At 39.1% G+C, this 25,488-nt stretch overlaps 1 protein-coding gene across 1 annotated transcript in view; it reads right to left on the minus strand.

Moving 5' to 3' along the window:
* Positions 1-13,017, minus strand: part of fbn1 (fibrillin 1) — a 62,420-nt gene extending 49,403 nt beyond the window's left edge. Inside the window, exons 1-5 of the mRNA XM_088412351.1 lie at positions 12,842-13,017; positions 8,152-8,234; positions 6,669-6,767; positions 6,326-6,421; positions 4,331-4,426 (exon numbers count right to left, since the gene is read on the minus strand). Coding sequence (XP_088268477.1) covers positions 4,331-4,426; positions 6,326-6,421; positions 6,669-6,767; positions 8,152-8,234; positions 12,842-13,017 — 550 coding nt within the window. The remainder of the gene's footprint in view (positions 1-4,330; positions 4,427-6,325; positions 6,422-6,668; positions 6,768-8,151; positions 8,235-12,841) is intronic.
* Between the last annotated feature and the right edge of the window lie 12,471 nt (positions 13,018-25,488).

The following is a 25,488-nucleotide window of genomic DNA, read 5'->3' on the forward strand; positions in this document are numbered from 1 at the left end:
TAACTTAACACAACCAATAATGAAGCTAGACCTCTGGCAACAAAAATGAGTATATACTTTTGTAAAAATGGGGATGTTTGGCGGAAAATAGTAAAATTTGTCAGTAACATTTTGCTGTGGCCACTCTTTTTTTCCAGTATAGCCCAGCAGTGCCTTAACCACTTGGGATGGAGTTCACCAGGATTTTCTCGGTTGCTGAATTAATCTACTACTCTGCCATGATGACATCATGGAGCAGATGGTTGCAGGAGATTTGTGCTCCTTCACAAGGCCGTCTTCTTAAAGCTCAGAACCGGGTCACCTTATAGAGCAATAATGATTTTTGCAGATCCAGAAAGTTCATATTGAACTTCCTTGGTCATGATATTCATCAAAAAGCGATAACACACCAGCTTCCCAATCACACCTGAGCCTTTGCAACACTAAACTCACATGACACAGACAAAGGGAAAATGGCCCATTTTGTACATTCATGTCAGTGGATTCCTCACTCTCTTGATGGCAGTTTTGAGATTAATGATTGTTTGGAATAGAAAGTAACTAGGCAGATTTAACACTGACTACATTGTGGTAAAATGTTCTTTTCTAATGTTGTCCCACAAAAACACATAATACAAATACCTAGGGCCACAACTATTTATTGTAATAGTTGATTTATTGATCAATTATTTTGTGAATTACGTAAAAAATAGATCAGATTTTTTTTTTTATATTTCTCTCCCTTTATTAAAAAAAAAAACAGGACATTGCTTCCGACTGAAAGTGCAGTAAGAAAAAAACTGAATTTCAGCTACGGATTGGTCAGTAAAATGATGAAAAAATGTATATGTTGTTTTTTATTCATCAAGAGCAATATGCAAATATGATATATGAAATTTCAAGGATTCTGACAATTATAAATTATACTGGTTCTCAACACAATTAATTGGTCATTCAAAATGGTTATTGATAAAGCTGATGATTGATTTTTGGCTGAATAATAGTAGCAGCTCTTAAAAATTTCTAAAAGGAGTGGCGCGCCCCAGCATTTTCAACAGGATAGGCTGTGTTTGAAATGGGTGGGTTGGTGGCCAGGAGCATATTCAAATTTCCCATTGTAGATGCAAAGGAACGTAAAAACATTACATACAGATCTCAGAATGATATAGTCCATATTTTTGGTGTAAATAAAGACGGAATTTTTGTTACAACTCTTGCGTTGTGCCTCATCATACATGACATGCCCAATGTCGTGGCCGTCAATCAATGAGTGTGCGTTAGCCAAATGAGGTCCTATATCTTGCCTGTAGTTAGTCCTATATCTGTGAGTTTCGACAAAACAAACACACACCAAAAAAAAAGTGGGTTATCTTTCAACTGAGGTTTGCACTGGGCTGGAAAAGATAGAAGCAATCCAGTGAGGCATTGAAGGAATTTGTATGCCTCACATGTTGCCTCATTTAAGCTCAAATTGTCACCACCAAGCCAAGTGAACGCAAATGCTGGATTTCACCAAATGAATGCATGCAGCCTCATGGATGGCTCTAGGCAATCCCAGATTCCAGCCTAAATCACATTTAGAAGCAACAAAGAAAATATTGACAAACGGTCTGCATTTTTAGTCGACTTTTTAGTCCACATGTAGTGGCCAACCAGTCGAAGGACAGCCAATTTGTTCACTTTGGAAGAAAAACTTTTTATACTTCAAGTTGACTCCAGATTCTAGTCAGGTCACGTGTGTGTGGTTTTGCACTCAGCAATAGGATAAGATCTTGTTGTAATGGGACACAGCTCTGTTTCAAGATTTCAGATTATGTGAAGTTAAATGCGCTCATGGTTGACTGTACACATGTACAACTTCATTCATTCACTCATCAAGGAAATGCCTGAGAAAGTGACTTAAATGTAGCCAAAACACAAACAGATATATTGGCCTGGTCTTGTATCCATGAAGACAAAATACAACATGAAGTCATTGGAAATATAAATATTAATAAGTCACATTGGGATTAATGTTTAGTCTATAAAATATGACAAAATGTCAGCACAACCCTTCCCACATAACATTTGCAACTCTTTAACGACCTCCTCCTATTTATTTAATCAAATCGTCTTCAAGCATTGCATGTTTCATCGAAAGATTTTTAAGATGAAAAGTTATCAAAAGCTTTTACATTGTCACATGCTTTTACCATAGCGACGCACTCTTTGCATTGGAAAATTATCCTATTTATTGGGGCCAAACTTGAATGCAAACTCATTGAACTTTGCACACACATCATAATTGGTATATAAATCAATATTTTAGTGATTCAAATCACACAAGAGTGTGATTTTCAAAAAATGGTCAAAAAGCACTTCCTACAACTTTTTGAAAAAGCATTCCATCTTAAAAGTCTCTCACATTTTTTTTTGTCTACATCATGACAGCGGCTTAAATTGACCACTGTCTTATTCACTCAAATAAAGTGGCCAAAAATACAAAACTGATATACTTAAATTGTTTGCTAACAGTAAAAAGCTATGAACAACTGCTGACTGTTGTATAAGTGCCAAATTTACCTTCAAAAGGTCTGGGTGTTTGTTTGTTTGTTTCGATCTTTTTTCATGTGGATATTGGAAGGATCTGAACAGAGTATAATTCATGTCTGGTGGTAGAGTAGCCACTTCTAAAGAGACAGTCAAGGAACCAAACTTCCATCATTTGTGTTTGTGGAAGACATTTTCACACAGTAGGCTATGTGTAAAAATGCTCAGTTGGGTTACAGCATGCTGTTCACTTTCGCATCAAAAGAGCATGTCTGGGCCTTCAATCATAGCAACAGGAAAGTCATGCTCAAACAAATACATACAAATTGCCTTCTAAGCTAGATAACTGTGAAACAGACCAGAGTTGTGGAACCTGAAGGCCAACAAGGCCAACGACCTGAGTGCAAGCTAGCTAGGCCAAGGTAGAATTCAACACGTACGTGTCCTGTGATTGGATAAGGTCTTCCAGGAGTCCGACAGTGTAATTTTCCCGCAAAATACTGTGAATTTGAATTAGGGGATTTTTTTTTTTTTTTTTAAACCACGATGGCAGAGGGAGGAGAGGAGGTGGAGCCGGTGGCAGATATACTTGGCACATGACCCCCAAACTAGCTAGTCTGTCACAGCAGGGAAACAGTTGTATCTGTCCTTTTCGTAAAACAACTAGAATGTTTGCCATGGCTAACAGCATCGGAGAAACACTGCAAATTGTATCGTCTGGGCACTTAAAAGCTACGGTACTTTTAAAAATGTTTGGTGACAACTGTTCATTCCCGGCATTGAAGCGTCTTAAAACTTATGCCAGAAACATGATCGGACAGATGAGGCTTTCAGTATTAGTGTCTGTGTCCATAGAAAATTACTTGCTGATGGACCTTAAACACACAGATGAATTGCTCAACAGAGCCATTAATGTCTTCTTGAGATTTTTTTTCAAATAAGAAGGCTCTGTGCAGATCCACATTGGTGAGTACAAACATTTTATTTATATTTTTGGTCATCTTTATTTGTTATTAAACCAATGGCAAGAAAAGGTGAAAAAAATAGGGACAGACATATGTGTTTTGCACAAATGACTATTTTATGCAAACTACATTAAATAAATCGTACCACAATTTGACTTTTTTTTACACGTCCGAGATAATAACATTTTTTTCAGTGCATGTATAGCCCTCACCATTTGAGAAATCCTAACATTGTCCCACAACACCAAGCCTCCACACAGGAAAGGAACAGAAAGCAAAGTTCCATGTGTCAAAGTGTGTTTCAGCAGATAAGACTTGTTGCTAGCCCATCCGGCAAGCAGATAGCGTCTTATTAGTTTCAGGCTTGAAGAGAGCACTGAAGTAAACCAGAAGACAAATCGACCACCAGACACCTCAGGGAGGCCCCTGAAGTCTGGACTCGTTAAAAAGGGACAATACTAATTAGGAACTCTGCTGACAATCCAAATATTAGCATTAGCAGGTCGACAGTTTGACCTCCACTGGTCATCGCTACAGCAGACCTCAATCAAGCATGTCAGCTCTCACATGTTCGACTACAAGACATTGCACAGGCTTGTGTACTTTGGAGTGTTCACAACACCGGGAGGTTGGGAAGATTTTGCAAATATGTTACATTCCCCAGAAAGTCATTGCCAAGCAGATGTGGGACTAGATGAACACTCCGGGCACAACATGTCAACGTTTTGGATGCACAACAAACCTCATTCAGCATCATACATAATCAAAAGTTGACTTTGAATATAGAAAGAAACATTTGACATCCAGTTCTCACTTAGCTCGTGAAGGATAGAGGCATGACAAGTAGTGTTCGTTACCTTTTTCACACTGTGATCCGGTGAAGCCATAGGTACACACACATCTGTTGGGAGCCACACACCTTCCTCCATTAAGGCAGCCATTTTCACATACCGCTGTAAAAAAAAAGGCATGGGTTACATCTTGTTGAACCAACATATGTCATCTCAACTTAGTCGGTTTTTGGTTTTCTTGCTAGATGTTATGCGAAAGTAAACTCCTCACAAAATTCAAGGATAGTTCAGGATCAACCAATACCAGACCATTCTATGATGTATGACAAAGTATTTTTTTTCTTGTCACTACACCTGACACGGGTTCTTAAACTATTCATTTGGCCTACAGTAACAGATTATTATGGTGGGTATTAAAAACTTAGCATCAGAGATGAACACAAACAGAAATAACGTTTGATTAGGTGTTACAAGTCGTTAGAAAAGACCGAATGCGCGGAGAGAACTTTGCCGATATTACTGCAAACCATTTGTGCTCATGTAATTGAATGGTACATTAATGGCATAATAATGAAACATAAGTATACACATGAGGGCAGACACTGACTCAACATGCGAACGCGGCTAACAAGTGCAGTCATGTGAATAGGCTTCATTTAGCATAACTACTTTGTGCGACTTTTGCGACTTTTGAAATGTCCTCTAAATAGCGTATTAGCATGGCGGAACTTGGCATAAAGTGAACTAGGAGACATACCTGAGCCATTAAACCAGAATCCCCATCCCCACCACCAACACCACCATCCCTCCCCACTTAAATGTATGTCTTGAAATGTTGTGGTGATGTTTCTGCATGTGTAAGGTTTGTTCTCAGGCTTATGCGAGAGCCCTCGCTAGGGAAATGGGAGAAGACTCATTTTTTTCCCCCTCCTCATCCTCCTGTGGGTTTGCCTTCCTTATCTTAGATCTCAGAGCGGTGCTGTGCATGCCGACAGGCCTTACTGTGTTCCCCTAGTGGATATTGTTTTTGTGTGTCTCTTGGACAGTTCGCGTCCAAGAGAGTTTAACTGATTATGGTTGCCATGTATTTGTGCAGGTGTAATGACAATAAAGATTTCCTATCCTATTCTATTATATCCTAAAGGGAAACCATTAAAAAAAAAAGCTACTTAGCACCAATGGCTAACTACATGGCTAACACACTTTTTGCTATTATTTATGTTAGTGGAACCAAATAATTCATTAAATAAAGAGACCATTTGTTGTTGATTAATGTTGTGGTGTAATTCATTTCAAAATTGTTACGTGATGCCCTGGTCTCAAAATGTCAAATTTTAATTAAAACGGTTAATGCATAAATCCATTTGCGACTCAAACTCAAAAAACAAACACTGAAAAAAACCCAGGCTCCAACACCTGTTATGAATTTTACATTCAGCTCCTTGTTTGAGAACAGCATGTTTTGCGAAAAGCAGTGAAACATCGAACAGTTGGACATGTGCATTCAACAGATTAGGGAAGGTCAAATTAAGTTCAGTGTACCTTATTTCAATAGCTTCATCAACACTGTTATTAAATAAACATACTGAAAAACTAATATGTTCCAACTGTAACTGTGTGTTGACAGGGGCAAAGGAATGAGAACATCTAATATCCAATTCCTCCCAGTGTGTTCAAATAATGAGAATATAATGGTGAATTATTCTATTTGATTCTGTTAAAAATACCTTTCTGACACTCAGTCAGAAATGAGCATAAACTGGTTATTTTTGTATGAATTTGAATTTCTGATCCAATTTTGTAGATCAAATCATCAGGTTGTACAACTATGCCTCATGTTAAGGAAGGTGAGGGTTGAGTGCCTTGAACTGTGTCTAAAAACAAAAGAGCAAAATCTGGAGCTATGCGAGTTTTGTGATGTCAACCGAAATACCATGTTGAGTTTCTTGTTAGAAACCAACAAGAAATTCAGGCAGGCAATAGTACTGTTTTGTGTTGCTAGTTTTCATGGAAATGTCAAAAAAAAAAAAACAAAGAGACGAAATAAGTAGTAATACTTACGTTGACCGCAGTGGTTTCCCACGTAGCCTTTCTGACAAACGCAGTGATCCTCGGCACAAGTCCCGCCATTCATACATCGTACGTTACAGTGCTGGACTGTGGGCAAATTGCAATGAAATTAAACCATATCCATGTATCAAAGACAAATAATAAGTCATCTAATTAGTCTATGTCTAAACAGCTAAACAGCTGAAAAACCCAATCAGTAATTTTCACGCAAGCATATTTAAGGTCATTAAAATGCGCTTGCAGGAAAATTAGCGACAAAACACCTAAGGTGGGTTTTTTGGTTCTCTTTTTCATCATTTCATTAAAGAAAAAAAAAAAAACAACGTTACCCCACCTGATTTGGAGCCACAGGATGTGGCGACTTGGCCGGTGGGGCAGGTGCACATGTTGGGTCTGGAGCAGAAACCATCGCCGCAACTGCTTCGACATATGGCTGCAAAGAGCAACGTGGCACACCTTTGCAACATACAGTACACGTTTCATTTCATTTCAGGAAGCCATCAAAGTGCGTGAGAGAGAACGTAATTGATGCATCCACCAAAGGTTTTGCGTTTCACTCGCAGAGGGTGTAGCTATGATCTCAACCTCATCAACCCTCAAAATCTCAAAGCGGCTCCAGCACAAATGGGGCCTGATCGTTCTTAACCCTAATCATCGTCATGTTATAGCAGGCACCACATGTTCCTGAACTGTTCTCTTTTCTGACTTGCCATAAAAGTGCTCCAGTGAATGTTTTCAAGTTGCTGCCGGCATTTTTTTTTTTTTTTTCACCCAGTGGCTTTCTTTCCCACAGCCTGTTGTCGGCTTTGCTGCATGGCCTCAGCTCTGGTCAGGTAGAGTCCAGCCACTGACCCCTACTCACTGAACCCCACTGCTAAACAATGTCATTAGAGCCGTGACAGGCATCCTGGCAGCTGGCCGGCCCGCCAGACTGCAATCATATGAGGCTACGAGACCTTCCTGTCAACTGAGGGAGGGGGAGAGAACGAGAACAGGAACGATAAAAAGGAATGTCCGAAAGAATGCCGGTGTAAATGAAGCAGAATTAAAAATTTCCACTTGCTTGAGGTCATGTTGTCTGCTCGCACTTGATTAAGAGGATTTGCCTCTCTTTTATAAACATCATTACCCACTCCCTACTGCAATGTCCGTCCAATTTATTAAGCAAATAAAAGGGGAGCAGAAACGATAGAACAACACTTCCTTCTTTGCTTATTTGTACAGTGGCAAGCCCTTAGGAGCAGCAAGGCCTTCTCTGGTGGCCTCAACACTATCTAATGCACTGACCTACATTTGCAACAATTGTAATATTTATTAAGAGAAACGGTGTTGAATTATTCCCGAGATTGTCTTGGCTTCCTTTCGTAACATTTCTCTTGGCTAAACACCTGGGAGCACATTTACATAAATAGTCAGCATCAACTCAGTTGTCCGATTGGTTGGTTTGAGCAAAACTTGCCAAGTTGACGAGCTAAGTACGTCTGTAACAATCTGCACCTCTGGTGAGTATGGCATATATATAGTTTTGTGACATCATGAGGTAAATTTGATTCTGAAGCGCTCCAGGTGATGAACGTGACACATAATTGCATTATGCATGAAATTGATATCGGTCCGTTAAGAGATAGATTATGTCCCCACTCACACTCCATGTAAAAATTGCAAGGCCCACTACTATTTTTGTCTAATAATTAACCAAGATGTCACAAATAAATTGACGACTGTTTCGGAAAGAGTTGAATGTTTTCCAAGATTTAAATGATGGGGTCAAAAAGCCTGGTATGGTCTTTAAAAGCATTTTTCGAGATAATACTCACGAACAATGCACTGGTTTCCACCGATCAGAGTTTTCCAGCCTGGGCAGCAATAAACATTGTTCCTGGAGCCGCACACATTGGGTCTGTGAAGAAAATACCAAGGCGTTCAACAAATCAGGCATCAGACGACATGCAACATGAAAAAGGATACCCTAATACATACCTATGTACACAAACTAATGAGATTCAACACAAGTAAGCTCCGAGGTTCTACCAGACATCATAATAGATATATTAATGTAAAATAAGTTTATGATTGTGGATGTAATGTTCACTGTATTATATGGATAGGTGCTTCAACCTATTAACCAGATTTAACCTCCTATTTAGCTTGACTAAGTAGCCAAAACCTGAAAAACGCCATCTGTGAAATCATGGGCAACAATCTAATATCGTAATATTTGTACCATCATATTGGACTAGTTTTTTCTCAATAGGCTATTCTCCAGAGGTGGGCACTTTGTCAGCACTGACGAACTGTCCGTAAGGAAAAGTTAACAGTAATGTTTAGAATTAAGTGTGACGAGATCTTGCTGATAAGTGCATTCTGGGATGTGTTTCCACTGCAGGCGGTCGCTCTTTCAAGCAACCAATGGGGTCGGCACCCAAATTTGCATTATTTTTCTGATTGGCTCTTGGCCAGAAATGCAAGATAGAAGTTTTTAATTTCCTAATTAAAAAATTTTGTTAGTAAATGAAACCTTACCAATACTTTGTTTTACTTGTAGTGTATGTGACAGATGAAATTTAAAACAAATTTAGACACATGTTCATGAAACAGTCTCATGTAGTTGTAGGGCAGGCAGATATAAATGAGGACTGACATCCATCATTTGAGCCTCATGTAAATCATGATAATGCCATCCAGTGGACGTGATTAGTAATTGCACTCTCGTCTCCTGCATTCCCTCAGATGTGGGATAATAAACATGATGGTGTATTATAGCCTAGGTTTAAACCCCTTAGCTGGCTTTGTTTTCATGTTACAGATATTGCTGTGTCGTGTTTCAATTGCAGCGTAACTGTAGAACCACAGACATGGTGCTAACTTTAAGTGTAAGTACAAAAACAGAGAAAAGAATTAGTATGAGTGCAGACAGAAGTAGACCAGTGTCCTGAAAAGCAAAAAAACTTCCTCCAGAAAACCTTTCAAAGAAATGCGTCTTGTCAGTCACTTTTTAGCTTTGACTTGTGAGTTCATACTTGAACTGCTTTCATTAACTTAACAATAACAATCGGTTTGGCAAATAGTGAAAAGGAATCTTCATATTGTTTAACCTCACTCCAACTTGCAGTTTGTCAAACTACAATAGAATTGCAATTTGTGTATTAAAAACATTCGTTAGGCCTCTAATGCTCGCTAACATATTAATGGAGAATACTACTGGCTTGCTAATGGCTCGCAATTATAATGAAGTGAAATAGTGAAGCTAGAGAGATATGAAGTCATAATACTCATAAGCATACCGTATATTAATTTTCTTTGAAACAATATTGTAACGGCACCGCTATTCATGTCAATGGGCAAAGATTTATGTTACCAGGGTGTTTGTTAATCACATTAAAATTGTCTCTTCGGGAACCTCTGTATGAGAGATGAGTATGATGTATTTTGTATATTTATTTCATATTGGAATTCATTCATTTGTTCATTCATTCATTTATGTATTTATTTTTTATAAATACTGATTCTGAACTGGTTCAGATGATGTTTATACTGTACTACAATTACAGTATGTGTGCCTGTTGTTGTCAATGCCTAAGCCATCCTGCCCCCTACAGGTGTGCCAGAGCCCTACGTATGTCAGACCTAATTCAACGCTGACCTTACGGGTCATCGGATGTAACGCCAACCAGATCCATGAGGTAATCACGGGGATGTCAGAAACATTCTTCTGGTGGTAAGTCAGCGTGACACAGCATGCAGCCTCTTCCTCGGTGCAGATGTTCACATAAATGAACTTAAAGCATGTCAAATAAAAATGTCTACTGTGTGACCTTCATCAGCTGTTTGCTGTCATCACTGTGCGCAGATGGTCTCTTTTTCGCTTGCTTTTAGTCTCTAGCAAATATACATACGCACATGCAAACCCGCACTCACACTCCAGCATGGGACTGTGTACAGCTGCAGATGTGATTTATCCGCATTTTTTTAGGCCAGAAAAAAAAGGATGAGGTTGTTTCTGTGGCTCTCTCTTGGTCTTTCTTTCTCCCTGCCACAGCCACACACGACCAATGGCCTCCTTTGTTTGGATGTAATTTATTATTGCAGGCAGCAGGAATGTGATCTCCTTGCCAGTATTTAATTGCTAAGCTTTGCTCCAAACTTCCCCATCACGGACAATTTTACTCATCTCAGGCAGCCTTGCATTGTTGTTATTATTAAAACATGCACAAGCATATTCCCTGACCTTCAGGGCTCATAAAGGAGGTGTGTTTGTGTGGCCTTGGTTTTTGCCTCATAGTGGGGACCAAAACCCGGGTTTTACTGTCTGTGACCTCTTGCGCTTGTGGGGACCATTTTGGTGGACATATATTATATAATTGGATTTTGGTTGCGGTTAGAGCAGTGCTTTTCAAATAGTGGGGCGGGCACAACTGGGGATGCCAGGGGAGGTGTGGATGATCCCAGAGAAAAGGCTCTGTTTTTGTCATGTGAATTTTAATTGCAATAAAATAAGAATTTTCATCTTTTTTTTCAGGCACTTTGATGCACTTTGTTATTTTTTTTCCAGTTTTAGACTAAGCTGTAACTTGTATAAACACTGTAAAAATAATCATGTTGAAAGTTGATTTATATTGGGGGGTTTGTTAATGTTAAAAAGGATATAGGTTTAGGTATACTTATACAATTTTATAGATAACAATCTTATTTACAGTTTGCACTTGGGGGGGGGGGGTGTTCTCTTTCCTAGGGGGGCTTGGCAAAATATCACTGAGAAGCACTGGGTTAGAGTAAGGGTTAGGGTTAGGCAATCTGTTGTGATGGTTAATATAAAGGTCAATGCCATGGAAGGGGGGGGGGGGGGGGGGGGGGCAAATGGTTTCTCTTTCTAAGAGGGGGCTTACATATATGCATACATACTTATAGCAGTTTATTGCAACACGATTTTTTTAGGTAACTGTGGTAGGATGAAATGATCCTTTTATTCCATGATACCCTGCTACCTGTATTTTTATCTGCTTGTATTTGTTTTTGCTTGTGTGATCTATTTGGGTACATCACCTGTGAGAGTCTTGTCACATGACTCAAATGGCTTGTGACTTCTTAAGTCCAATCAAATCGAGCCATGTTGTCACATGAGTGCACATATAGTCACTATGACTCATTTAAGTGAAACTTGGTCGAAAGCTATGCGAGTGAGACTCTAGCTCATGAATGACAATTTCCCCAGATTGTGTGCCTGCCTAAAAATAAGAGGTGGGGATCCTTGACTGCTTCATAATTTCATTCAATTCATATTTTTGGTTCATCGATTCGATTCAGAATCAATTTTGACAAAACAATTTTAGGTTGAGAATAATTTCTCCTTCAATCTATAAATGTGCAAAGAATACTGCTTTGCAAGACAGAATTGAAAATGGAGAGTAAAGTGCCATTTTCTTACATTTATTAAGTCTTGAGTAATAAGAAAAGTGTATTTTTCCACAAAGCAGCATTTGGATCGCAACTGATTTAATTTTGATACATTGAGATTTTAACAACTAAAATGGAAAACAGATTTTCAATACTGAATCAAATAATAAAGCTTGAGTTGAGGGAACATTTATTGTATTTAAGTAAAATATCAAAGTAATTTCACCCTATCATTGTTCTTGATATATGTCAGCTTTTATAGATTCATAGACAGCCCACATTGTTTAGATATTTGCAGTGAATGACCTTTACTGCATAGATGGACAGCATAAATAACTCGCGGTTTCATAGTATCCTTAATCAGAGATTGAATATGCTTTTTTTGGACATTTTATGTTGTTATGATTCAGAATCATATTATATAAGTTATGATTTTAATGTGAAAAGGTTTTTTTTTTTCCACATCTCTAATTAAAGTGTCTAAATTTCTGCTCTGGTGAACTTTTGCTTGTGAGTTTTGTGAAAGTGAAATAACAATTTTTGTGGCTAGATTTTCCTTGACACTGATGATCATTATTAGAGTTGCAGATTTGCTGGAGCCTATTCCAACTTGATTTGAGTAAAAAGGTGTGGTCCAACCCTGGTTAGGTTGTCAGTTTTTCAAAAACAAAGATGGCCAATTTATTAGATCTCCATGCTCTTTTTAAAAACAAATCAGAGATACTCTCCAATCATTCTTTACTTGAGTAATTACATTCTCAAATAGTATTTAGAAGACTATGTCTATTTACTAAAATCAAAGTACTTTTAACTCAAGAAAGATTTTTAGCAATCTTACCCATTAGCAAAATGTTACATGATATTTTTCAACTAAAAATAGGGCACTTTTTTCAGTAAATAACAGAGTAGATGACCCCCCCCCCCCCTAAAAAAATGCATTTGCAAATGCCAGACTGCTCATATGCTCATAAGACACCTGCAATGGTTAAGGATTGCTTTCTAAATAGAGGAAAGCTTGTGATTTCACAGAACAGAATGAAGACAAGTAGGGAAATAAAATCAAGGCTGCCCATATGGGTCTAATGTTTGAGGGGATTATCATAGTCACATTACCCTCTGAGCACGTCCGTTCCTCCTCTCCTTTTTGCTCTGCTGGTTCTGGAGTCGGTGGTTCTGACCTCTGTGGTGTCCAGAACCTCTGCGGCGTGACCGAACAGGACGCAGAAAGACAGCTGGACCACCAGAACCAGCTGCAGGAGCCGTGCTCCTCCGCTCTTTATGTCCTGCATATCCACTTCTCAAGCGTACAATGTCCTTAACTAGATGTCCAGCCCTCGAACTGTGGAACTTGTGTGCAGTCTGGAGTCAAAGCTGCAAAAACAATAAGAGAGCAGGGGAGGGGGGGCAGTATCGTTTAAGGGCAAAAGAACTCCATTGCACTCAGTGAAACATCTGGCTGGTCGTGATTAGTCCTATTTTTAAGTTGGTTAGAGTCGCAAAAACACGCAGCTTAAAAAAAAACTACACACAATTACCTTGACTCCTTAGGGAGGAGATTCGCCTCAGCAAAATTCTTCTCTCTTCTACGCAGGTATGATGATGATAAAAGTTGAAGGTTGAGAGCAAGCTTCCGAAGCGCGCCTGTGAACAGATGCGCACGGTCACGCGTGAAGTGGGCCCGTGCGCATCCAGCCGCGTGTAGATCCACGAGAGATCATTTAGAGGAGTTGATGCATCGCGCAGGAGGAGAAGAAGACTGAAAAGTCACTGAGGTTTTCTCCCTTACTCGGCTCGTTCTTCATCCCTAGCCTCGCTCAACTTCGCCCCCACCCCACCTTTCCCCACCCAAAAAAACTCCCCTACCGAGTCACACCACCCCACCCACACCCACCCAAATTCACCTCTCGCGAGACTTAAAATGGAAGTGACCAAACATGCAAATTGCTCTTCATGTTAGGTTTGGATTTATGTATTACCGTTTTTTATTGTCTCTTACTTTTACATATTATATCGCTTTTACTTTCTACTATAGTGACTAGAGGTAGAAAAAAAAACCTACACTGTGACCTAGATTAAAAATTCAAGTACTAGGAGTTCAGACACTTAAAAAAAAAGACTCATCATAAATTATACTTACGTACAAAAATATAAACTTGAATTTCATGTAGCCTAGATAATGAGATTTGATGTATGAACAATGTCATTTTATTTGTAGCCTATCTTAAAACAAGATTAGAATGACAAAATGTTGGGGTTTACTTCAGCCATTTTCAACAGTATTCCTCTATAAATATAATGACAATGCTATTTTTTTTGTTTTTGTTTTTTTTTACGTACAATTAGTGAAACATATTTTGGCACTTGCTATTGCACTGCTCAGGGCTCAGGTAACAACCAATCATGCCTCAAATTGTGAATGTCACATGGCCAAACCCAAAAAACATTTGAGCTGTGACTGGTCGTTACCTGAGCTCTGAGTAACTGTGATCTTATTTTCAGTTGAGATGAACTGGCAAAATGCATTACTTATAGGCTTTATGTTAACTTTTTATTACTGTAAATGGCTAAATAAGTTTAACCAAATGCACTTTTATATTTACGTATAAGCAGTTTTATAGTCATATATATTTTTTAATATTGTTTTTTTCCAAATATTTAGAAAAGCAACTTTTTTTTGGAAAACATCCATCTTTGTCTGTCTGTGCTGACGACTCTCCCCCTCAAGTTGGTTGCAAATTTGGTACGATTAAGCTGCCACCCAATGCTTTATAAAATTTCATTAATCTGTAAAGTTAATGCTTAATTTTTGAGAGCCCAATGAAAAAGCAAATTATCCCTACATACAAAGGAGTCAAAATATTAAAAATAACTTCGTGTGGCATATTACAAAAATCATTGATCCCCATGATAGTGTTATTTACGCACATAAACAACATACAAATAAGGACATAAATAAGTATGAATAAAGGCGCAATTGTCTTTCATAAGACTGTGTAAGAGCTCCTAATGTAGTGCATGGTAAGTATAAAGGTTAAAAAAAAAAAATAGAAGCATTTTCATAGTATCATGATAGTGTATAATATAATATGGGTTTCTTTCTGTCCAAGTTTTCAAGCATAGTTCTCTGTGGCAGATAGATTGACTAGGCCATTGTAAAAGTGAGCATAATAGTGACATTCACCCAGTATTGAATTATATGCTGTTAATATTTACAGTGTGCGTACAGTATGTTTTGAGGAATTCGGTCCAGGCAAGTGATAGTTTTCACACACGCGGCTTCATGTCTGGAGCCCCACCCAGCAAATAAAGAGCCTGCCTGGCCGAGCTCGAGCCTTCTGTCATTCTAAAAGTGAGTGAGACCCGTTCACACACTTTGACTGATTCTGGCCAAGTTTCCTTTTTTTGCATCAAATGCTAGTTTCTGCACCTACATAACTATCCCACCTTGCACACTTCTTTAGTGACTTTGTGGTCTGGATTCAGTTCTGATAAGCTACAAGGATTACCAATGAAACACAGTTGGCGCAGTAGTCTGCGGCGGTTTTATACAAGAAAAAAAATGGTGGGGAAGCAACCACTTAAGTATAGACCACATATCATGTGGACTACACTACTCTGTTACTGTCGGGTGTGCTTTTTTAAATCAAAACTTAAATGTCAGTTAAAACAGTGCACAGCCCTAAATATAAAAGGTCAAAACAAAAAAAAATATGGAGCAGTGTCAAAACATCTACTCCCATGTACTTTTTGGGATAGACATCACATATTTAGAATTGATACAGCAGAAGCCCCTTGCCAGCAAAGCCAAAGTAGTCTTAATTGCAAACTATGGGGGTGGCAATGCAAAAAAGCCCCCAAAGGACAATTGCTATGACACCATGTGATTTGTATGGAATATTCCAAAACAACATATTTGCCCTATATTGAATACAAACAAATGCATGGGGAGAAAAAACAGCGCCATGTGCTGGCACACTGCTTCCTTTGCCAATATGTACTCACTGCACTTTAAGGAGACTGCATTACAAACATTTTTTTTCCACAATAATAGAGTAGAATGCCTATATTGTCATTGGACATTGAGGCCGCTGTGTTGTATCTTAATAATATTCACAATGAATGTGTTCCATGGACCTAACTAATACAAACACGGTATTCAGATAAATTTTATGCTTCTGAAATATGATTTATGCAGCAGAATCTACCCAATTTTTTACATCTCAGAGGGCGTTCATTTTGCCACAACTGTAAATGACGTCACAGCTGTTGAGGACTCAGATAACGTTCATCACAACTCATCTTGAAACCATGACATGATCATAGTCAGAATTCTAACACTGGCCCATGATTGGTCATTGAGAAACTGTGATGTCATTATCAGTCGGCGCTAAATGACAAAATGGTCGCTCCTTGAAATGGATACAAACTCGTGGATTATGCTGCAAAATTCAATTTTTCTGTTAAAAAAAAAAGAATTAAAAAAAATAGACATCACATTTTCTTAAAGCAGCGCTCCTGCTCTTCTCTGACACTCGGATGGCGGGATGTATCCGCCGTACCTTTTGGATGTCTTCCACCACGCCAAACTTAGTTTCCACAATATTGCACTACTTTCATTCCCTCGCTATGGAAAGTCCTGCCCTCTTCGGGGCCTCTCCATCACACCTCTAGTGCCAAGACTTTTTGTTTGCCTCAACACGGCCAGCTGTCAGCTCAAGCGGCTCCTGATAGCAAAGGAACTGCCTGCTTTTTCGCATCAATGTCTCAAAGATTTGCGATATTTACTTTATTTACAGTATGGCTTGTTTGAACACCTGCAACTCCCAGACACACGTCCTCCCAAAAATACCACTTAGACCACTCCCACAAAATATGGATGGCAGCTCTGCCTGTCCATAAATCTGATTGGCCTTTTAGATGTTTTTTGTCGAGTAAGTCCAGCGTGGGTCAGGTGAACCTTGCATAGTGCTGGGGTCAAATTTGTCTTGTATTGACTAGTGACAGCAATGAAAATTCCAAAGATGTCATCCTTTCTCCAACATGCACCTGTTGACCTTTGAAGGCTCATGAGGGAGTCTTGAAACCATCGAAGAATAAAATGTATGATCAGACATACTCAACGTAAGGAAAAGAAGTCATGCAGAGGTCAGAGGTGTTTTGACACAAGTGTAAGAGCTGCACCTGCAAAAACATGTGCCTGCAATGTCTTCACTGAAACTTTGAATTAAGGATTAAGCTTTCATTTATTAATGTCAGACATTTTGAAGAGATTTATAGTTCACAATTTGATATCTACAAAAATTATGAAGGTCTTTGTGTCAAAATTGACTGGATGGTCAAGTCAATGCTAGTCTTCCTCATGGAGATGCAAAATTTTAAGGTATTTAGCTGCCTCACCTTGTCTATGGCGGCAAATATGCCACAGATCTACACTTTCCGTTCTTAGGAACTGCCAGTACAATGTGGACTGTGTAAAATGTTTCATTCAGGTCCACAATGATTTCCTGAATCCAAGAAAATGTAGTAAGATACCACTTCAACACTATAAATCAGAGCTTGATTTGATGTCATTTGACAGATATAGGCTTACAGTAGAATCAGTGAGCATGTTAAATCAAATTTCCATGATCAATTGAACTTGCTGTGAAATGCACAATGATGGAGTTGGGATTGTACTTCTACCATTTGAAACAACAGTTCCACTGTTGGAACTTTTATCAAAATGGAAAAAAAATGTAATACAACTAAGTAATGGCGACATTCTTGGAAGAGTACATATCTATCTTTGACATGTTTAACTTTTTCCTTGGCAGACATTCGACACTTAATCAATGCAGAACCAGCTGGTAATTAGTTCTGTCTGAGACTTTTGAGACGAGCTTGTCCAATCAAAGCCAAAAATTATGTCCTGAATCTCCTGAGAAGAGATGACTAAAGCTAAAGAAAGAAGAAACAGAGTTAAAGTTTTGAATTTTAAATGTTCCTATTGACTAATAGGACATGCTCATTTTCTTTGCGCTTATACAAATATACTTATTCGTGCCTTGAGATTTTGAATTTTTTCCATGAGCACATTGGTGACATGAACCAATTGTACTTCAAGACATCTTTCCCATCTCTATTGCAATGATTAATGTGTGTTAGAGGGGATGTTAACCCAAAATGTTCTGTTCTAACCATGGAATTCTGATGCATAGAGTGTTTGTGGAATATGATGCAAGCAGGACCCCTTTGCGTCTCGCTGTCAACTAAAAATGATATCACATTTGGTCAGACCTCAGGCAGCAACTAATCATGGCTCAGCCTGTGAATGTCACCAAATTCAGAAAAAAAGTGAGCTGTGATTTCAGGTGACAGCCAGTGACAAAATGGACACTTTTTTGCTCGGAATAAAAAAGGCACTGCAGCTTTTTGTCCTGATCTTGGAAATTATGTTTTGTTTAGTTTTCTCAGTGTTACTACAGGCTGGCTGATCTTATCAACCAGTAAATAAAATGTAGCACCCGCCTGAAAACATCTCATTTGTTGAATGAGCTAGTGGAAAGCATCTCAAGTGTTATTATGTCTTTGTGACTAATATGCAATGAGATAGATGTGCATAATATAATTTAACGTGCATCTATCTTTTCAATGTGTCGACAGGTTTACGAAGATGCACGCGCATAAAAAGTGTCAGAGACTGTTGTTGTGCTGATGATTCATGGCCATCCTCTATTAGATGTGGTTTGTACTGTATAAACAAATAAGGTGCCAAGTAGGCCAGACGTGGCCTGTGCTCTTCCTCAGTGCAGAGGAGGCGACATCTACAGGAAGAAAGCAGCACCCTCACCTCATTTTCATTCTTCCACCCCCGCGCCCTTTTTCTCTCACTCCTGGTAGGAGCTAAGCGTGGGGGTCATTTTTGTTTGTTTGTTTTGTTTTGTTTTTTACTCCCCAAAATAGCTGATCTCATAATCCTGATATAGCAAGAATGTCGCGGAGCTTTGCCGAATATTATTATTTGAGTGCTAAAAGTGAACGTCTCCTCGCGCCAGGTTCCTGCTGTACCGTTTGGGGGTAATAACGCAACACATTCCGAACATCTTCTTTCGTCAACAAAACTTTGCATGCGCATCGCAATCATTCTTGGATTAATCTTCACTTTCGCCTGTGCGCTGCTTATTTCCCAAGGCTGATCTTAATAGCTGAGATGGAGATTGTCTCTTACTGGGCTGTGGGCTGTAACCTAGAGAGACTTTCTCACACTGCGTGTTGTCTTTGGCTCCGGCCGCCGTGGTTCATTTCCTTTTGTCTTGTGCAGCACAACTTTTGCCAATATTCATGCGCAATGTTTTAAGAAAATGATCTGCAGCAGCCATCATCGCGTTTGGGCTGAGTTGCATCTGCGGTGAGTTATACCATCTCAATGACAATGTGGCAGCACACAGTCAAACAACCGCAAAAAAAAAAAGTGGAATCTCCCTTTTCGCAGCCAGTTTTGCATCAGAGTGCGTTTGTTTCCTTGGAAACCTAATCTCTAGAAATCATCAAAGAGCAGAAAGGCACAAGTGTTGACCTTTGACATATACGGCATGGAGAATATGGTCATTGGAGAAGAGAAGAGCACCTGCGTGAATAATCAATGGTTTAACAACCTTTTCTTAGTCACACTCTTGCTTCTGATGTCACTTCTGATCAGCAAACTCAACGTTGCTTCAGAACACATCAGAATTGCTCTGTTACCATGATCTGCACCTGAGTAGAAGATCAGAAAGAGAAGCAGTCAAAATGAAGGAAACAGCGTATGATAACGTTTTTTGGGATCTTTAAAATGATCTGATTTGTAGGTGTAATTTATCGACCTCATGAAGAAATACTGAGGGAATTATTTGGTAGGCAAAAAAACATGAATAAATACGGAATGTTTTGTAATGTATCCATCTTTCCATCCATTATTTTGACCGCTTATCCTCACAAGGGTTGTGGCTGTGCTGGAGCCTATCGCAGCTGTCTTTGGGCAGCTGGCGGGGTTCGCCCTGAACTGGTTGCCTGCCAATCTTAATGCTGTGTAATTGGTGTTATCTCTGTCAGATTCATGATGAGAATGATGCTTTGTGAAAGAATGAATGTCATTCATTTTTTTCTTGACCTCTAATTGTATATGATCAATTTTGAAATTGATGGTGTCTCCAAATTTTTGACTGGTATTGTACTTGTGTAAAAAAAATAAAAAAAGACCCCTGTTAACCATATTGTAATGATTGTATTCATGGGAGAAATTAACATACTATAAACACCTTAGATTATTAGTTTATGCTTCTCAAAGATGTACAGTGAATGTTATGAGTAGACACAATAATGCACAAAACCCCTTAGCTAACCCTTCATGAGCTTTCAAGAAGAAATGATTAGTGGTGTGATGAACAACACTATTTTGGGTCAGCGAAAGTCACTTCCTGTTTGTTGTAATGGTGGGAACGGATGATAACCAGATAATAATTCATGTGAAATAGTATTCACATTGCACAATATTTTTAAGTTGATGAAGAGCAAGAGAAAGTTATAGTGATAGATAGACAGGCGGTGTGCTGTATGAAGACAAAAGATGTACACACAAGTCTGTCACCTGTAGGGCTCTGCTGCCGCTTTATCTGGCTTCCATCCAGCCGGACCCTGCCGCCCACGAATCTTCCCTTCACGTGCGACTAATGCAGAGTCCCCCCACACAAAAATCTGACCATCTTAGGGATGGAAAACATTCCCTGTTGAGTTTTGCCGCCAGGGGTTTGCCGCCACCATCTGCGAGAGACACTCGAGCACAGATGGAGAGATCCGTAAACACACTGCATGGAAATAGACACATTGAGATTCTAATATACCACACAGTACTTGTGAATTTGTCTGATTTTTTTGCATTAAGACACTGGTGAAATTTTGATGCACTGTACACTCAATTTCTAAAGTCACAACTGGAAAAAGGAAAAAAGGATGCGAAAACAGTTTCTGCAAAAAAGTCTCAGAAAAAGGTGCGTCAAATAAATGTGCGTGTACTGTACTTAATATTCATCACCTTTTCAAACTCAATCATGTCTAAGCATATTTTATATCCAATGTCATGCAAAGGGGAAAAAAAGCACAAGACTTGAAGCACTTGCTTTGCTTTGACATTTGACAGAAGACAGTTTTGTAGTCAGTCAACTGATGCTATGCTAACATTTCATTCAAACAGGAGCAAAAATAAAGCAATAAATACTGCTAATTTGAGTTGAAATGCAAATAAAATCAATCAGTAAGTTAGTACAGTATTGCATAGTTTCCCAAATCTTTTTTAACAAAAGAAGAAAAAAAATTAACACATACAATGATGAGTCCATTTTGCCTCTTAACTTTTGCCGATTACCATATATTCAATGAGAATTTACACACATTGGTACATGGACAGTACATTCATATTCCTCCGCTTCCTTTTACTTTGATATTTGCAGTGAAGAATAGTCATTAAGGTGGCATATGGAAAGCAAAGTACAGGATTTTTTTTAAGCGCAAGTTGATTTAAAAGATTCTCTTTCCAACTCAAACTCAACGGAAGGTGGAACAGCAAACAGCAAAAGAGCAATGAACTCAGGCACAGAAGCAGCCAAGTGAAAAATTGCAACCCAAAATTCAGTCCACGTTGTCTCGTGCTGCAATGTTCCACTCCCTTACATCCCTTCATCATGACGTGTTACACGCACGCACGCACACACACACACATGCACAGATGAAGCAGAAGCTAATGACTTCAACCAGCAATGACCTATTTTCCATTGGTGCAATGATAAAGAGACGGTGGAAAGATGAAGGTCTGGATGAGGTAAAGGAACTCCAGCTCAGAGTGTGCGTGTTCATATGTGTGTGTTCTTGCGTGTTGGTGTGTAGATACATGGGTGTTTCCATTCCCAGGCCAATAATCCATACATCGATCAAAAAATATTCATCACATCTAGGTGGAGCACAGTTAGATTAATCCCACTTGACTTTGAGGGGCCATAATAGACGTAGTTCAGGGTTACCACTTACGCAAAATACTGAAGCACACACACTCCTGAAATGCTCTCACACATTGTTTGCTCATGTACACTACAGAAGCACTGACACATATGCTAAAAAAAGAGTTTATTAGATTTCTATTAAAAAGTATATCAACTGGATGTACACAAAAAAAAATATGCTTCAGCAATTTGAAAATAGAACAAAATAAATAATTCATGTTGGTCCAACATGATTTAGTGTACGCTTCTGAAATGCTCACATACAAACGGAACACTCTTTCACAATACTGAAATGCTCTCATAGCCCTACGAAAATGCTGTTTGGTTTTTATTTGATTTTTATTTCATTTTTATTTTATTCAAATGCTCTACACACTACTGAAATTGTTTGTCACAATTTATGGGAGCATTTTCATACTACGTGTGAGATTTAGTCCTGAAACATTTTCAGTTGGCTTCGCTTTTGTTGCACTTTCAGAAATGACCGATTGATTGAAGCTAATCTAATACAAATTTATTACCCAAGCAAATTTTGTCCCAGAAGTGAAATTTTGTCATGCTGGGGAGTTCCCTCTGTTACACACAAACTCTCCTTCTCACTATCTCACACACAAAGCGCCACACACACACACACACACACACACACACACACACACACACACACACACACACACACACACACACACACACACACACACACACACACACGATCGGCAGCGATTGTGGCCAACACCAACTCGAAGTATATTCCTTCAACAGAGACACTTGGCTCGCAGCATGGCCTCACTGGAAGCAGGAAAGCATACGCGCACACACAAACGCACACAAAATCGACGTGCTGTCTTTGTTTTGTTTTTGCAAAGCCTCACATGACGCCTCCTACTTGTGGAATATGAGCAGGTTTGTGCCATGAGACTAAATAAGTGTTGCCAGTGTTGTTTGGTTTCCTTCAAGATGTGAACTCTGTGCGACTCTGATAACATTCAGCCGAGGAACAATTTCATGCTCTTGTACTCTGGGCCCTTTTATGACTCAAATTGTTCCATTAAGGCGCTGTAGAGTCTGGTAACACTTTGTCATATTTGTATATAAAGCGAAGCCCTCGAGTCAATTCTACAAAAGAATCAGAGCGCAACACACACACACACACGCACGCACACATGCACAGCGCCATAAATTAAAGTTGGGTTTGGAGGGTACATGTGTATTACTGTTGACATTAACAAGGCGAAATATATTCCTTCACTGGTGTTTTTACTTGAGACTGTCAATCATAGTGAGTACTCTTGCATCTATGGGATTCCAAACACTGCATACATTGTGCTGTTTTATGTATGAGTATTGTTACGTCGATGGCTAGACTTGCAGTGGTTAGTACCACCAAAAAAGTACTTCTCCAAATACCACAATCAGGACCAACAACAACAATCAGTAACTTTTTGTTTTGAATGGTCCACAGAATTGCTGAATACAATACAAGTTAGAAAAGCGCTATCATGTATACGCCCAAGAACCATCTACCATTTACCATTTTTGGGCCTAAATGAAAGCCAATTGTGCTCTGATCCGTATATATATTTTTATGTCAGTTTGGGTCCCAAGAAACAACATTGATAATTTGGGTCTTGAGTTGAAACGTTTTAGTAAACTGCGCTTCAGGGACTCATACTGCACAAAAATGGTAACATGGCAGACATCTTACCCTTCTAACTTTATTTTGACATCAGCTCAAATTGGTAAGTGTTCGTGCATAATAGTTATTCTAAGACTCCTTCATTTAGAAGAACAAAGCTTTTTATGTAACCCAAAAATTCTTGCATAATGCTAACAAGGCTTTTTTTGTTATTATGATTACTAAATCTGGAGGCTTTTGAAATAGATTTGGCATAGACATACACAGAATAGTTTATGAAACACAATTAATCACACCAGTTGTTTCCCACAAGCCGTGTTAAAAACGCAGTTCTTCTGTTTAAACAGCTATTGAAAAAGACAAACAAGCTCAAGTTCATATAACCAGTATGTTCTCATAAATGACATTGTATCTTTGATGGTGTCTGAAAAAAACTGAAAAAAAGAGATAGTTTTGTCGAATTTTCAAATGCAGTTACAAACTATCGAATGCAAAACTGTCCGAACGACCTGTCTTTTGCACATATTCCATTTATTTGGCACAGTGATGCAATGGTGGTACTACCTTCTGGAGAAGAAAAACAGTGCACAAGAGCATTGGTTTGAAACTGGATAGCTACCATAAATAATGAATGTTTCGTGTAATTTTATATTATCAGTTACTCACTCTCAAGAATATGAAATAATGGCTTTTTATAAAGCTGTTTGAGCATGTATCCAAAATTCTTGCTATTGAGCTTAAAGTCCATGTCCTAGTTACTCTCTATCACACTGGAGACAGTCGGCAGTGTGATAAAGAGTATTTTCGTTTTTTTTCAGTGAGAGAGTATTTTGTTGCTACTTGAGGTCCAGGGAGATACTCGTGAGTCACATACGGCTACCAGTTGGGCCTAGTAGTATTAATAGTGTAGCGTAGTAGTTTACGAGTCAAATCTAAATACATACTTGACGACTCAACACAAGTAGAAGACATCTGCACAGAATTCTACAAGTATATGGATCTTATGCTGGATATCAGTGATATGGAATCAATGATCTGACAGCTTTCCATACCGATGCCCTGACATGAACGGTGACCTCCCAGCAAGTGACCGTGTACCTGACCTGCACGTTCATAGTGATTCCTGGTGAGCTGTTCTTGGGGCGAGGTCCCTGTGACTCAGAGAGAATCTACAGGGACGTCACAAAGCTGGGAAAGCACAGGGAGTGCAAAAAAAAAAAGAAGTGGGGGAGTTGAGAAATGCACATGCTCAGCTTCGATTGTTTTTGGATGTCTGAGTCTTACTTTGGCGAGAACACAATCAGATAAGGCTGGGATACTATTATTGTGTTTAACCTTTGCACGGCGTGAAGGCGCACGCTTTTGACCCAGCATAGGAGACACTGCAAAGTATTGTGGGAAGTTTAGAAGGCATGCAAATTTGATTCTATCGAGCCCTCTGGCTCTGTCGTGAGGGACCGGACGTAATCAACCACACAGTTTTGGCTCACTGTCATCTTTTAAATAGAAATGTGATAAGTTCGAAAGTAACAGAAAGCATAGCAAGAATGTCAACGTCATTTAGAAGCAACAAGCACAATAAGTAAAATCCAGAAAAAAGGTCACGGAAGGTTTTACTGTATTGGATTTTCCAGGAAAGACATTACCGCCATCGTGTGGCGAAAGCAGACCTTAAATACCCTGTATGAACTATTTTAAATGTTCTTTAAAGGGATCCCATCATGAAAAGATAACTTTGTGAAACTTTTAACCAGGCAACGATGTTGATTTCTCATCAAACACCGCTAAAACGTTATTCTCCTTCACTGATGTATTTCCAAGCATTCCTTGTTTATTCTGTGCTCTCACATGAGGCCCGCCCAAGCGCCCTAGGTGTTACGCGAACAGTTAATTTATACTAATGCCATTTTCTGGTAGTATTGAGTGATGGGAGAATTGTGCCAAGGCTTGTGTCAAGTAAGGGGAGAGGCGTGTCCATTGAGCGTTTATCAAGGCGCGCTTCATATGGGCAAGACCTGGAAATAATGATTTGTTTAGCTTCGGTGGCCTGCTGGACCACTTGACTCCGTCGGGACTTGGTTTGATTGTTTGGCCCCAAAAAGCCCATTTATTGTCTC

The sequence above is a fragment of the Hippichthys cyanospilos genome, chromosome 4 (assembly GCF_059441005.1).
Source record: "Hippichthys cyanospilos isolate Australia breed blue-spotted pipefish chromosome 4, RoL_Hcya_1.0, whole genome shotgun sequence".
Classification (NCBI taxonomy): Eukaryota; Metazoa; Chordata; class Actinopteri; order Syngnathiformes; family Syngnathidae; genus Hippichthys; species Hippichthys cyanospilos.